This window comes from Apodemus sylvaticus, chromosome 4, assembly GCF_947179515.1.
Source record: "Apodemus sylvaticus chromosome 4, mApoSyl1.1, whole genome shotgun sequence".
NCBI classification, from domain to species: Eukaryota; Metazoa; Chordata; class Mammalia; order Rodentia; family Muridae; genus Apodemus; species Apodemus sylvaticus.
The window spans coordinates 76,964,956-76,977,374 of NC_067475.1; the positions used below are offsets into that span (position 1 = coordinate 76,964,956).

A 12,419-nucleotide genomic window follows, 5' to 3' on the forward strand; every position below is an offset into this window, starting at 1 on the left:
ACAGGGGGCCACTCTTCCTTTCTTCTTGTACCTCATTTGATGAAATCTGCTTCATGGTAATCAATACCATATGAACATACTCATGACATTTTTTTATTTTTTAAGAATTTAATCCACCAATACAATGTATTTTGATCATAATCACTGCCTACTCCCCACTCCAACTCCTCCTATATCCCTTCCGTGTCCCCCTCCCAACTTCATGCTCTCTTTTCTTATTATGACCCACTAGTATTACATATATATATATATATAAAATGTGTGGGGCCATCCATTAGAATGGTCAACCTATGAGAGTGTGACATTTTTATTATACTTTTGCGAATTTCATACACATATACAATGAAATATCATACACGCTCTCCATTTCGCCCCTCTAACCTTCCTCTTACCTCAAAAACCCTCTCCCTCTCAACTTCATGTTGTCTTCTTTTTTTTATAACCCACTAAATCCAATCAGTGCTATCTACTTGTACAAGTGTGGGGGGCACAGAAAACCTACCAATGGCCACACCCTTAAATCACAGTAATTCTCTCTTCCAGAGAAGCTACCAACCGACAGTAGCCCCTCAATAAAGACAAAAGACTGGGAAGCAACCCATCTATCAATTCAGGAATTTTGGCTGGCTTGATCTTGTGTGGATCTTGTGGAGATGTCGACGGCTTATGAGAGTTCACTAACGTGATATCCATGTTGTGTCCAGAAGACAGCATTTCCTAGCACTGCTTCTCAGCCTCTGTGTCTCAGTTTGTGCTTCTATTACTTTGATAAAGCACCACGAACAAAAGCGACTTGGGAAGGAAAGGGTTTGGTTCATCTGACAACTTGTAGTCCATCATTCAGGGAAGTGAAGGCTGGAACTTGAAGCGAGAACCTGGAGGCAGGAACTGAAGCAGACAAGGTGGAGGGGTGCTGTTCACTGGCTTGCTCCCCATGGCTTGCTCAGCCTGCTTTCTTACACTGCTCAGGACCACCTGCTCAGGGGATGCCCAGTGAACTGGGCCCTCCCACATCAATCATCCATCAAGAAAGTGATCTCAAGTTTTCCCACTCAGCATTCTCCCAACTGAGCTTCCCTCTTCCAAAAGGACCTGGCTTGGACAAGTTGACAAACAACTGACCGACATGCTCGAACTCTTACTCTCTTTCTGCCTTCTCTTCTCTTGTGCTGCCTGGGCCTAGAAAGGAGTGGAGATTGATAAGAACTAGCACTCCATCACTTATTTTCAGTACTGTGGCCAGTTATGCATCTCTGCATTGGCTGCTGCTCCCTGTAAAAAGAGATTTCTCTGGGCACTACTGTTATTGGGTAACTAACCACTTTCTGACTGGATTTTGAAGTCTGTGCCACAGGAAAAAAATTCATGCCTAGTATAGTAACCACAATCAAAAGCCCATGGCCGGGGAGCTCATAGGCCCTAAGGTAAAGCTTACACACACACACATACACACACACACACACACACACACACACACACAAAAGCTTGGCATGGCAGCAAATGTGTCTAATCCCGGCAATCATAAAGCTTGAAACAGGAGGGTTTCCATAACTTCGAGGCAAGTCTGGGCTGAATAATGGGATGCTGTTTCAAAAACCTTAAGAGAGAGAGAGGCAGGGAGGGAGATCACACACACAATAGACCATACAAAGTGCTCCTAGAAATGAGAAAAGGCTGAGGGCAGGATTGCCATGAGTGTGTCTTGATCTGTGGTTGATCATGTAACTGGACACTGAGCCCTCCAGAGTCAGACTGTTAATATCCAAATCAATGAAATATGTCCTGTACCTGGTCCAATGTTACTTTAGGCTTATCAGGTGCTTCAGGAAGTAATACAGGAAAGGGGGTCTATGTGGCTTAAATCATGATCTGGTCATATTTCCTCCTTGGGACTCCTTGGTCATTTCTTAGTAGTATCATAGATGCAGGAGCCTAGGTTCCTCAGCCTGTTCTTCCAGAAGGATCAAGGAGAGTCCTTCTGCTTGTCCCACTTGAGGCCTTCTTAGCTGACCACAATCCAGCACAGTGGCTGACATGACAATGGCAGCAGACACAACTATAATAGCAGTGAATAATAGAGGCTAATAGCTGACAATTACTGGGTGTGTGTTGTGTGTACCATTGTTGAGGACTTCCTCGATGATTTACTTACCTAAACCCTCTTAATTCTCAATCCTATGAGGCACATACATTACACACCCCATTGTACAGAGGAGACTGAGGCCCCCCCATGAGACACTGGGATGGAGGTGGCTTAAGGTGGAATATGACAGCATCTATTTCCTCCACAGCCTGGAATGCCTCTGTCCTGACAACTTTCTTATTTTAAATACCCAGCTAAGGTAGCATCTACTTTCTCCATCCTTCCCTCCATCCATCTTCCCAACAGTACAGTTAATCCTCTTTCCTCTGTTCCTCACAAGCCCTTATCCACTGTCCAATAAGTCTCTTTTGTAAGAGAGAATGGTATACATCCACTATGATAAGAGGTAAGTTGACTCCTAGCTAGCAAAATAGAACTCAATGCTATATCACAAGTTTCCAACCAATAATCAGCCCGTAGTTTATACATATTCTCCACCAGGTATGGTTTTATATGATTATGCATGCATCACCTTACCCCAGAGGAAAACATCTCTTTTCAAAGTGTGTTTACATCTGCTGATTCTTTTGATACTCTTGGAAGTCTAGTAGAGTGAACTTTACAAGTAAATTTTTCCTATATAAAACATAAGGAAAACTTAGGCTCATGTGCTACTCAACATCTTTCCTCGGGCTCATTGAACTTAAAGGTGTTTGTGAGTGAGGGCTTCGTGCCGGCATCCTCAGTAGGATGAGTAGTGCATGGTCCACGAACTCTCCCCACCAGACAGTATTCCCTCTAAGTGGGCAGCAGGGTTGTCTGGCGGCAGCAGCCACACGTGTGTGCTGAGAACGTAACTGGCTTGGCAGAAACGAAGACATTCTAAAGAAACATCTTGTGGCTCTCAATCTGACTATCAGACTATTGAAACAATGGACTCCAAAGAAATGGGAAGTTCCCCAAAGATCTCATGATGGGAGAAGGGAAAGGCACCAGCCAGAGGGGGACCTCTCTAGAAAAAAAGATTTCACACCATTCTAACAACTTGTCCGACTGCCTTATAGAATCAGTAATGGGCAGGACCATACCTTGACTGGGACTGCTTGACAAGGGACAGATCCTCAGCCCTTTATGTAAATGTCCATCTTACTTTAGGAACTTGGGGAGTTCATTGGGTCTCTGTCCTTCTTCCCAGCATGACCACATGAATTAATCTTTTTCTGATTTTCTGATTCCCACTTGCTCTTTTAATTGGCTTCCTGGGGATAGGTGGCTGGACCTGACTTGAGGCAATGGTTATGACCTCCAAGTTCTATAACAAGAAGTAATAAGCATGTTGGAGGCCAAGCCAAGTGTGTAATTACCTGACAATATGGAGCAATGCGGGATGAGAGCGGCAGGGCTGTGTTTACAGGAAAAGACTAAGACCCCGGTCTTGTGTCTCAACAGTCAGCTCTGAGGAAACCCAGCGCAGAGGAAGCAGCACTGGTGGGGAAATCGTCAGGAAGGGTTGGGCAGGTGCCAAGAGCTCAGGCTGCCAGAGCTTCTGTTACCTTGAAATGTCAGTGCGACCCCCCACTGTCAGTATAACCAGCAGGCAGGGCCTGCCTGGACCCTGAGGGAGAGCAGCTGAGTGATCCAGGACACTGACTCTTTGATATGAACAAAAAGAAATCAAGAGGTGTCATAGGAGGGGCATAGGTCTAAGTCGCTAGATTTCAGTTCCATGGGTCCCCTTCCTGATTTCCTTCCTCAAAAACCTGCTGAATTAATCATGTGAGGACACTAGGCCAGTTGCAGAAGATAGAGGTATGCCTTTTATGGGATGAGTCTTTGATGGGAAAGGGATACAAACTTCTACCCAGAGTCTTCAGAAAAGACAGGCCACCAAGTAGGACAAGACACCAACAGTGCCTTGGGGCAAAGAAACCCTTCCTGCAAGAGTCTTCTCTCATGTCTGGGCTCCAGGAAGCAAAAGAAAAATGACACAGCCAGGCAGCCCCAGGGACCAGTGAGGAGGGCAGCAACCACAGGACTGGGCCCACTGAGTCATGAATAGCTCAGAATCAGGAGAAATCCCAGTCATCACCATGTTATATTAGCAACAGCCACACCCAGCCACTCTTTCCTCCAAGAAGCCTTCCGTGGTTGACAACTCCCGCTTCTGTTCATCACTCTTCCCGTGGCAGGAATCTGCTGCTCTTTGTTGGGCTGGGTTCTGGCTTTGCAGGTACTTGCCTTGCCTCTCTGACTCAGCGTACACAAAAGCCAGTGGACAGTGCTCCCTAGCACACTGGCTCCCACGGTGACATGGGTCCTGTCCAGATCAACAACCAGCACCATCTTCCCCAGGATCAGCCGCAGATACCTGGGTCTCATTCTGGACCCCCTCTGCCCCCCCCCCAAAAAAATCTATCCTTAAAGACTAAGACTTTGACATTCACAGTTCCCTGACTCCTCCCTTCCTTCTGTCCCTATGTGTAGCTATGGAGTTATCCACCCCGTTCCTGTCCAGAATGGGCAGGAACCCCTTACTGAGTCTCCCATCTCTCCCCACATGATTCATCCTCCAAGGAACCCAAATTCCACTACACCATTTTCAAGGATAAAATCCAAATCTCAATGTCCTCCTGAGTAAATAAAACTCACACGTTCCCCTTGGACATTTATTTCCAGAGTGCTCGCTGCTGTTCAGGCATACAATCTGGATCTCTGGTGCTATTATATCCTCTTGAAACACCTCCTCCTCCACTTCCTGGTCCTGGGCATCTCCTGTCCTCCCAATCTCCTGTGTGTGCAGACTCATCAAAAGGACTCCTTCTATATGTCATTATCTGTGTGGCTCCCCTCCTCCTAGACTGCATGTGCAGTGAATGATCTGTCAGTAGCATCATTGGGAGGTCTTACTTCCTTCTCAGAGGGTGTCCTGGCCCAGAGAAGAGCCCCTTCCTTACAGACTGAGACCAGACAGAAGGCCATCTCACACCTCAGATAAGATTTCTGTTGGCAAGGCTGGGTCTCTTACATCAGATAAGGGGACCTTGGATTCAAGGCCAGTATTCCCCCAACAAGCAAGGGATCACTGATCAAAAGGGATCCTGCCCAAAACGATGTTCCTCATAATAAAGACTAAATTTCTTTTACTGAACATTAAGGGATACCCAGAACCAAGATCTGCGTACTTCTCAGAATTATTTGTGATATTATTTGTACACATGTGTGCACACCTAAGAAGAAATACATTGCTGAGTTCTGTAAGCTGTTCAAGGTCAGGCCATGTCTCCAGAGAGAGATTCCTGTGGTGAGAGACTGCCTGTTCTCCCTCTAGTAGAGGCTGTGCTGGGTGCAGTAGTGTGTGCACAACTGCCGGTGGAACTGGAGATGATAGTCCTTCACCAGCTTGCCCAAGATGTACAGGAACTCATCAAAGCAGATCTGGTTGTCCTTGTTTTTGTCAGCCACCCGGAACAGCTCTGTGATGTAGTATGGCTGCCTGCGGCCCTGCCAAACACAAAGAGGATCATCAACACACCGTGTGCACCCAGTACCCCAGCCTCCTCCTGCTGGGGATGGAGGAGATTGCAGCAGCGTGGTCCCCCTTCAAGGAGCATTCAGGAAAACAAGTTCTCACACCCAGTATCAATGACAAGGTCATCACATCCTACAAAATCAGGCACTGAAGAGGCACTGGTGTTGATGGACCCTTGGGTCACTGGACCTAGAGTGGCGTGGGCACAGAGACCAAAAATAGTCCTTTCAAAGGAGAACTGTAAGCAATTCCTGAATTGAACTCAGCACCCTGGAATCCCCAGAACCACTTCACATACAGTCAGTGTCTGTGCTGTCTTCCCAGATGCACTGTAAGCTCTCCACAAGAGACACTTACTTGTACAGGCTTCCTGGAGGCAAGACACTGCCTTCTTTCTCCATACCAAGAGCTCTTTAAGCATACACACATCTCTAGCAGGACCATCTCCACGTTGGGCAGATATCTGTATGCTATGCTACCTACCTAGGCATTATTTATGAAACCCTACCTGGTTCATTTACAGTGGTGCAGAAATTGGAACAGGACAGAGAAATGGCCATGGGAGCTTCCCAGGATATCCAAGAAGAGGACCTTGAGGCCAAAGATCCAAATGGCAAGGGAAAGGACTGTTTGAGATGGGCGAGAAGTATGAGGAAAGCCGGGGTTCTTGTTTACAAAGACGATATGAGACTGGTAAAGATGGAGGCATGGGAGAAAATGAGGGAGGGGCAGGAAAACAAGTTTCAGCAAGATTTTCCTGGTACATGTGGGCATGCTCAAGCCCAGAATGGAACGGAACATTGGGAAGCACCGAGGGAATGCATTTGTAAGTAGCTGCAGGCCTAGAGGGCAGCCCCTCATCCCTGTAGGACATCAGCAGCTTCGCTCCTCTTACCATCCCAATCCTATAACCCCGTCACATCCAGAGTATGAATCTTTCTACATCTGACAGGCTCTCCTCAGCTCCGTGATCAATGCTCATCCTTACCAAGTCTACCAGCTAAGCCCTGTGTCCAAGAGCCCTGAAGCAAAGGCAAAAGGTTCTTGGGATCACAGGCCTGGACAATCCAAGGCAGCCCCAAGGAGTTCTTCCCAGAAGGGAAATATTTCCTAAAAACAGTAAGGACCTCCCAACCTGGCTAGCTTCTGAGTCCTCAGAGGAATATTCCAGAAAGACTGAGGTTGTCTTTATGTTCTTTCTCAAAGCCTGGAAGTAGGTGAAGGAGATATTTTACAGGAATGAGCAGACTCTCACTTCCTCTAGAGGTGGCAGGCCAGAGAGCCTGGGACACCACAGGCTTCAGAAGAGAGCATCCGTGCTTTCCTTCAGAGCTGCACTCCCTAGGAAGTGCAGTAGCTGCGGATTAGAACTAATGACAGACTGGATGAGCGGGCTCTATAAGCCCAGGATCTGGGGCTGGCTCCACCTGACTCTAAGAAGCCCCAGGCATGGGAAGCGGAAGAGGTTATATTTCCCATGCCCACCAGATTAGGGGAGCCTCCACAACCTAAATTACCTACTCTAGATTCACGGCAGATGCGCTAGTGAAGGGACTTATGCTCTGAGGGCTCACAGAGAGTCTGAGTTCGGGGCAATGTTACTGACTGAAGAGACTTGTGAACAGAGAACAACTTTGAGCCTGTCATGCTCACAAGACACAGGAGGCAGAAAAATCGGAAGGTGTGGTGTCAGCTGTAGTCTCAGAGATTAGCTCTTCCTGGAACTGGGGTGAAACCAAGCTGGTGACTTCAGAGGAGGGAAGGATAGGAAATAAAGCAAACTCTACCCTCTGCATGCCCTCCCTTCCCCCATCCTCCTCTCAGCGACAGGAGATTCTCATGGAAGTCAGGTCCTTCCACCTAAACACCTCACCACACTTTCAATCCCACAATCAGCACTCTCTGGGCACTTTGGTTCTCTCTTCATCTCCCACCCCAGCCCCAGACCCTACATACCAAGGTGTCCATGAAGCGAGGCACACTATCCAAGAGCAGGGCTTTCAACTCCTCCAGGGACAAGGTCTCCTTGTCCCCTTCCCGGGCAGCATAGTGATGGAAGCAGTGTATGATTTGGAAGAGGGAGTCTTCCACTGGTGTGTCTGGCATGACCAATGGACCCTGCAGGGTACAGGCAGATCTGCAGAGAAGAGGAGGAGGCTCTGGGACAGTGGGAAGTCTGTAAGGAGGAAGAAGAGCCAGATCTGCTAACAGGAGGGATTCTTCCTCCTGGAGACATCTGCCCCCTGCCCACGTCCCTGTGCTACATCAGAAAGAGGCCTCCTCACACCCTCGCTGGTCCCATGTGAACTTGGTTCAATGGCTCTGCCCTCAACAAGTCTTCCTTCCTGATCTAAGAGTGAGTCCCTTCACTAGAACTGGGGCCCTCCTGTGTCCAGGAGTGGTCTCCTCATTGCTGATAGTCAAGATCTAAAGATGGTTTGAAGCAAGGCACTGTTTTTGTTGTGTGTAATGAAAATGTTGAAATCCTTGAAGAGGCAAGATCCCTTCCCCTACAGTAAACTACTTGAAGGGACCAGCAGAACATTAAGATAATTATAGTGCACAGGAGTCAGGCGGGCATTGTGCTGTTCGTGTGTTTTATTTCTCACTGGGATACACAGACAGCACAGCCATGGACACCTTTATCCCCATCACTCTCTGGCACATTATTTTCTCTGCCCCCAGCAGAGTCTCTACAGCCCTCTAACCCTAGGGCCTTCTCACAGCTCTATGCACTGTCCATCAGATGCCCGCAGCCCCTCACTCCATACATCTACAAAGGTAGAGGTGATAGGAAGCAAATGTCTTCCCTAAACCCTGTGCAAACAACAAGCTCATCAATCGTGTGTCCCACTTCTTCTGGGCCAGGTAGATGATAGGCGAAATATCTCAAATATCATCCCATTTAATCCACACAGGGCCCTGAAGAGTTGACTGTCATGACCCTATTCTCCTAGAGGGAAAACGAAATCCAAAGAAGCTAGGGAATTTACCAAAATTACACAGCTGTTACACATAGACTTGGCCTCAAATCCTTGTATTTTTTGACAAGCCCAGAGACCAGCTTGTCCTCTGGGATTTTAAACCACTTTGTGGCCACAGTTCTGTCGCTAGAGCACTCGTTCATGTTCTCCACAACAGACAAGCTGAGGATCTCTGCTCTCTAAGAGCCGCGCACACACACAGCACAGCCCACACCACCCCCGAGATGGTCTTGGAGGAGACACTGACCTGTGGCTCTTGGTGCAGGGTTGCTTGGCATCCACAACCTGGCCTCTGTACGATCCTGGAAATCAGACAGAAGGCAGACTCCTGAGGAGGGGAGCTTCCACCATGCTAGACATCCTGCCCATTCCAGGCCCACCCATTTATGACAGCCAGTGTGTGGCTTTCCACAGGTTCTTCTACAGCAGGACCAAACCTTAACTGCATTCCTGGGATGACATCGTCATAGTCCTGATTTTAGGGACCCACCTCCAGGACCTGAAAAACCTAAGAATCACAAAGGTTTCATTATACATCCACCGCCTCCAATCAGAGCTCATCAGCCCACCCCACCCCCTAGCCCCAGGGACATTCTTAAAAAAACAGCTTCCTTGGACACCCTCCCTCAATTAGTGAACCTCCAAAGTCCACAATAATGAATCACATTCATCCACTCAATCAACAAACATTTCATGAGCACTTGCAGCATGCCAGGCCCTCTGCTAAGCAATATGAATAAGGCACTTGTCCAGCTAGCTCACAGGATGGGACTGAATAAGAGGGCTGACAGTTATACATGGACACCACGTACCCTGGGCAAGTATAGGACAATCAAAGCACCCATCAAGGGTCACCTTCTCCCAGAAAAAAAAAATGAGGAAGACTTAACTTAGGGAGGTGCTATCTGAGCAGCATCTTGAAAATAGATTTTGAGTTGCTCTGGGGAACAGAGGAGCTCTAGGCAGAGGGGAATGTGCAAGCAAAGGCTTGGAGGTGTAGAGCAGCGGGGCCTGCTCTGGATGTAGAGCTGAGATGGTACACACAAATGCTTAGAAGCTCCAGGCAGCAAGCAGATGGAAGGGGAACACCCCGTGCACCTAGACAATGCTGAACCTTGACTTTCTTTTTTGTTTGTTTGCTTGCTTTGCTTCGCTTGTTTTTCAAAAGGAGCTCTGGCAAAGTTTTATTAAAGGAAAACTTTCTTGTTTACTTCTCACCAGTCCATTTGGCATGCTTCTAATAATATCAGAATCACCTGGGCCAATGATAGCCCGTGTGCATACTCTGTATCCACATGCTGTACCCAACTCAATATTACTCCCACTGTAGTGATGGACACCAGTTTTAGCCAACATGGCATAGTACTCTATTTCAGCTTTCCTCAAAGCTGGGCAGTTGTTGGCGAAGATCGTCAACTTCGCTTTGCCTTGTCTGATCATCTTCAGAGTCTGTTTGTACCCCAGCACGTACTTTCCACTTTTCATATCAAGCTGGAGCCTAGAGTTGATCAACTCCAGAGACTTTTTTTGTCTTCTTTGCGGCCACCATCTTTCTGCCTTAGGTGCAAGACAATCCCCAACCAAGATCAGCCGCCAAGATGGCTGGGGAGCAAGAAAGCGAACCTTGACTTTCTATACGAAAGAGCTAAGATACTGCTTTGGTAGTCTGGACGATGTATGGAGGTCAAGACCTACACACACACACACACACACACATACTCACTCACACGCACAGTGCTAGGATCCGTTTAGACCATTAGGAAATAACCAACTGCAACCTGGAACTAACTCTACTGAGTAGTCCAGATCTGTACATATGACCTCTATACAAGTGCCACTTAACTATAAAGGACAAATTAACTCTCCTTCTTCATCTCACCCCAGTACAACAAACCTTCTCTCAGTGTCTGATTCTGTCTGACCTTGTCAACCCAACTAGGACACCTGGGACCACACAGGATAATGGCAGTATCTCCCAGAAGGTGGCGCCAAAGATCAAGCAACTGATTGAGAGTCTGCTCTTCATCCCAGAAGGTTCTCCAGAAATTGAAGGTAGAGTGTGTACTAAAGCCCAGGGTTTAGTGCCAACACCAGAACCACCACAACAACCGCAGCACAATGATATGCTTAATAATAACAAATGCTTAGCCCAGTACCCTTTCCAGTTTACATTCCTCTAAAGACAGAATTTCCTCAACAGACAAGTGGTTTATTGAACCCCTATTGTGTTTCTATGCTAAAAATATGACTTAATTTTCTCAACTATTTGGAAATGCGAAGCGAGAACCCTAGGGAGCTTTATTAAATATCTTGATTTATCAATCATTCACTGGTAATTTATCCCAAGAAATTGACTAACTAGAGGTTTTAAGCAAAAATTAAGAAAAGGTTAAAAAAAAAGAAAATATTCACCACTATAATGTCTATAATTTAGAAGCATACATAAATCATGCAATTGACACTGTTAGTAATTAGACAAATACTCTGTAATATTTTGTATTTCAGCTCTAGCTATCACATGTGGAATGAAAATCCAATAACCAAACAGCTGCTTGCCAGAGACCAGCAGCTCCTCCTGGCCTGTCTCCCTCCCTGATCACACCTCACTCCCCCACAGGGACTCACTCAGTTCACTTCCTACTAGCCTGTCTTCCTCCCTGATCACATCTCACACCCGCCCCCAACTCTCTATGCACCAAAAGTGATTCAGACACTAGGTTATGCTATCTGCACTTCCTTCCAGGCCCCATCCTCTAAAATCATCCAAGCTTAAGGCTACTTTCAGGAGCCACCACCTACTCTGGCAGCTCTCCCCACTCTGGGACTCACCATATCCCAGCCCATCCGCCCAGGGACTGCCCAGGCACCACAGGACCCAGAGCCCCAGAACCCTGTAAGCTGCCTGGCTGGGACCCTTCAGTTGTCCTATCTGAACGTCTCAGGACCAGCGCCATTCCTTGGAAAAACTTGTTTCAGACCCTTTTATCAAGCTACTGAAGGCACCAGATCATAGCAGGAAAGCTATAGTGGCTTGTCTTGGAATAGTCCACAGCCCCAAATAGTAGACAAAACAGGAAACCTGCATCCTAACTTTACTGTGAATTGGCCCCATCCTGAATATTGTAACCTGTAATAAAAGAAGACAACTAGAACAAGAAAAGAAAAAGGAAGAAAACAAAGAAAATCTCAACCAAGAAGTAACTCCAGATGGGTAAACCTCAACTCCTAAGTAAAACACACAGGTACATTCTTCCCCACCACCACCCTCTCTCTCTCTCTCTCTCTCTCTCTCTCTCTCTCTCTCTCTCTCTCTCTCTCTCTCTTCCCTCCCTCTCTCTCTCTCTCTCTCTCTCTCTCTCTCTCTCTGACACACACACACAGAGAGAGAGAGAGAAGAATAAAATGAAGATAAAGTTTGCATTTTTTTAAGAAAAACCCAAACTAAAACAATGCTGGAAATAAAAACTCAGTAATCCAAACAAAAGCCTCAGCAGAAAGCTCCACCACTGAACAGTCGAGTCCAAACCAGGGTCAAGGGTGGAAGGCAGAGCAGAAGAATCAGACCACGGAGTACACATCTATACACACGTACATGTAGCAAAAACAATTACAGGCGAGATCGTTAACTTTTAAGGGAGGGAGGGGAAGAAGGTGGGAGTGATGGAGATGTACCATTCATACAAAATTCCCAAAAAAATTTAAAAAGACGTATGTATGAACATTTCATGAAGAAACTTAGTACTTTGTATACTAACTTAAAATTAGATAAAATGTATTTATATAAAAAGAAGCATTAATAGAACATAGAGATTTGGAGGACACC

General features: G+C 46.7%; 1 protein-coding gene and 1 pseudogene across 1 annotated transcript; both read right to left on the reverse strand.

Annotated features, from left to right (window-relative positions):
* Positions 1-5,193: 5,193 nt before the first annotated feature.
* Positions 5,194-7,849, reverse strand: LOC127682289 (protein S100-A15A). The gene is made up of 2 exons (XM_052178667.1): positions 7,569-7,849; positions 5,194-5,584 (listed from the first exon to the last, which is right to left on the reverse strand). The coding sequence occupies exons 1-2, from the start codon at positions 7,716-7,718 to the stop codon at positions 5,408-5,410; spliced, it is 327 nt and encodes a 108-aa protein (XP_052034627.1). The 5' UTR covers positions 7,719-7,849; the 3' UTR covers positions 5,194-5,407.
* Positions 7,850-9,750: 1,901 nt separating this feature from the next.
* LOC127682291 (60S ribosomal protein L30-like) lies at positions 9,751-10,145 on the reverse strand (annotated as a pseudogene).
* Between the last annotated feature and the right edge of the window lie 2,274 nt (positions 10,146-12,419).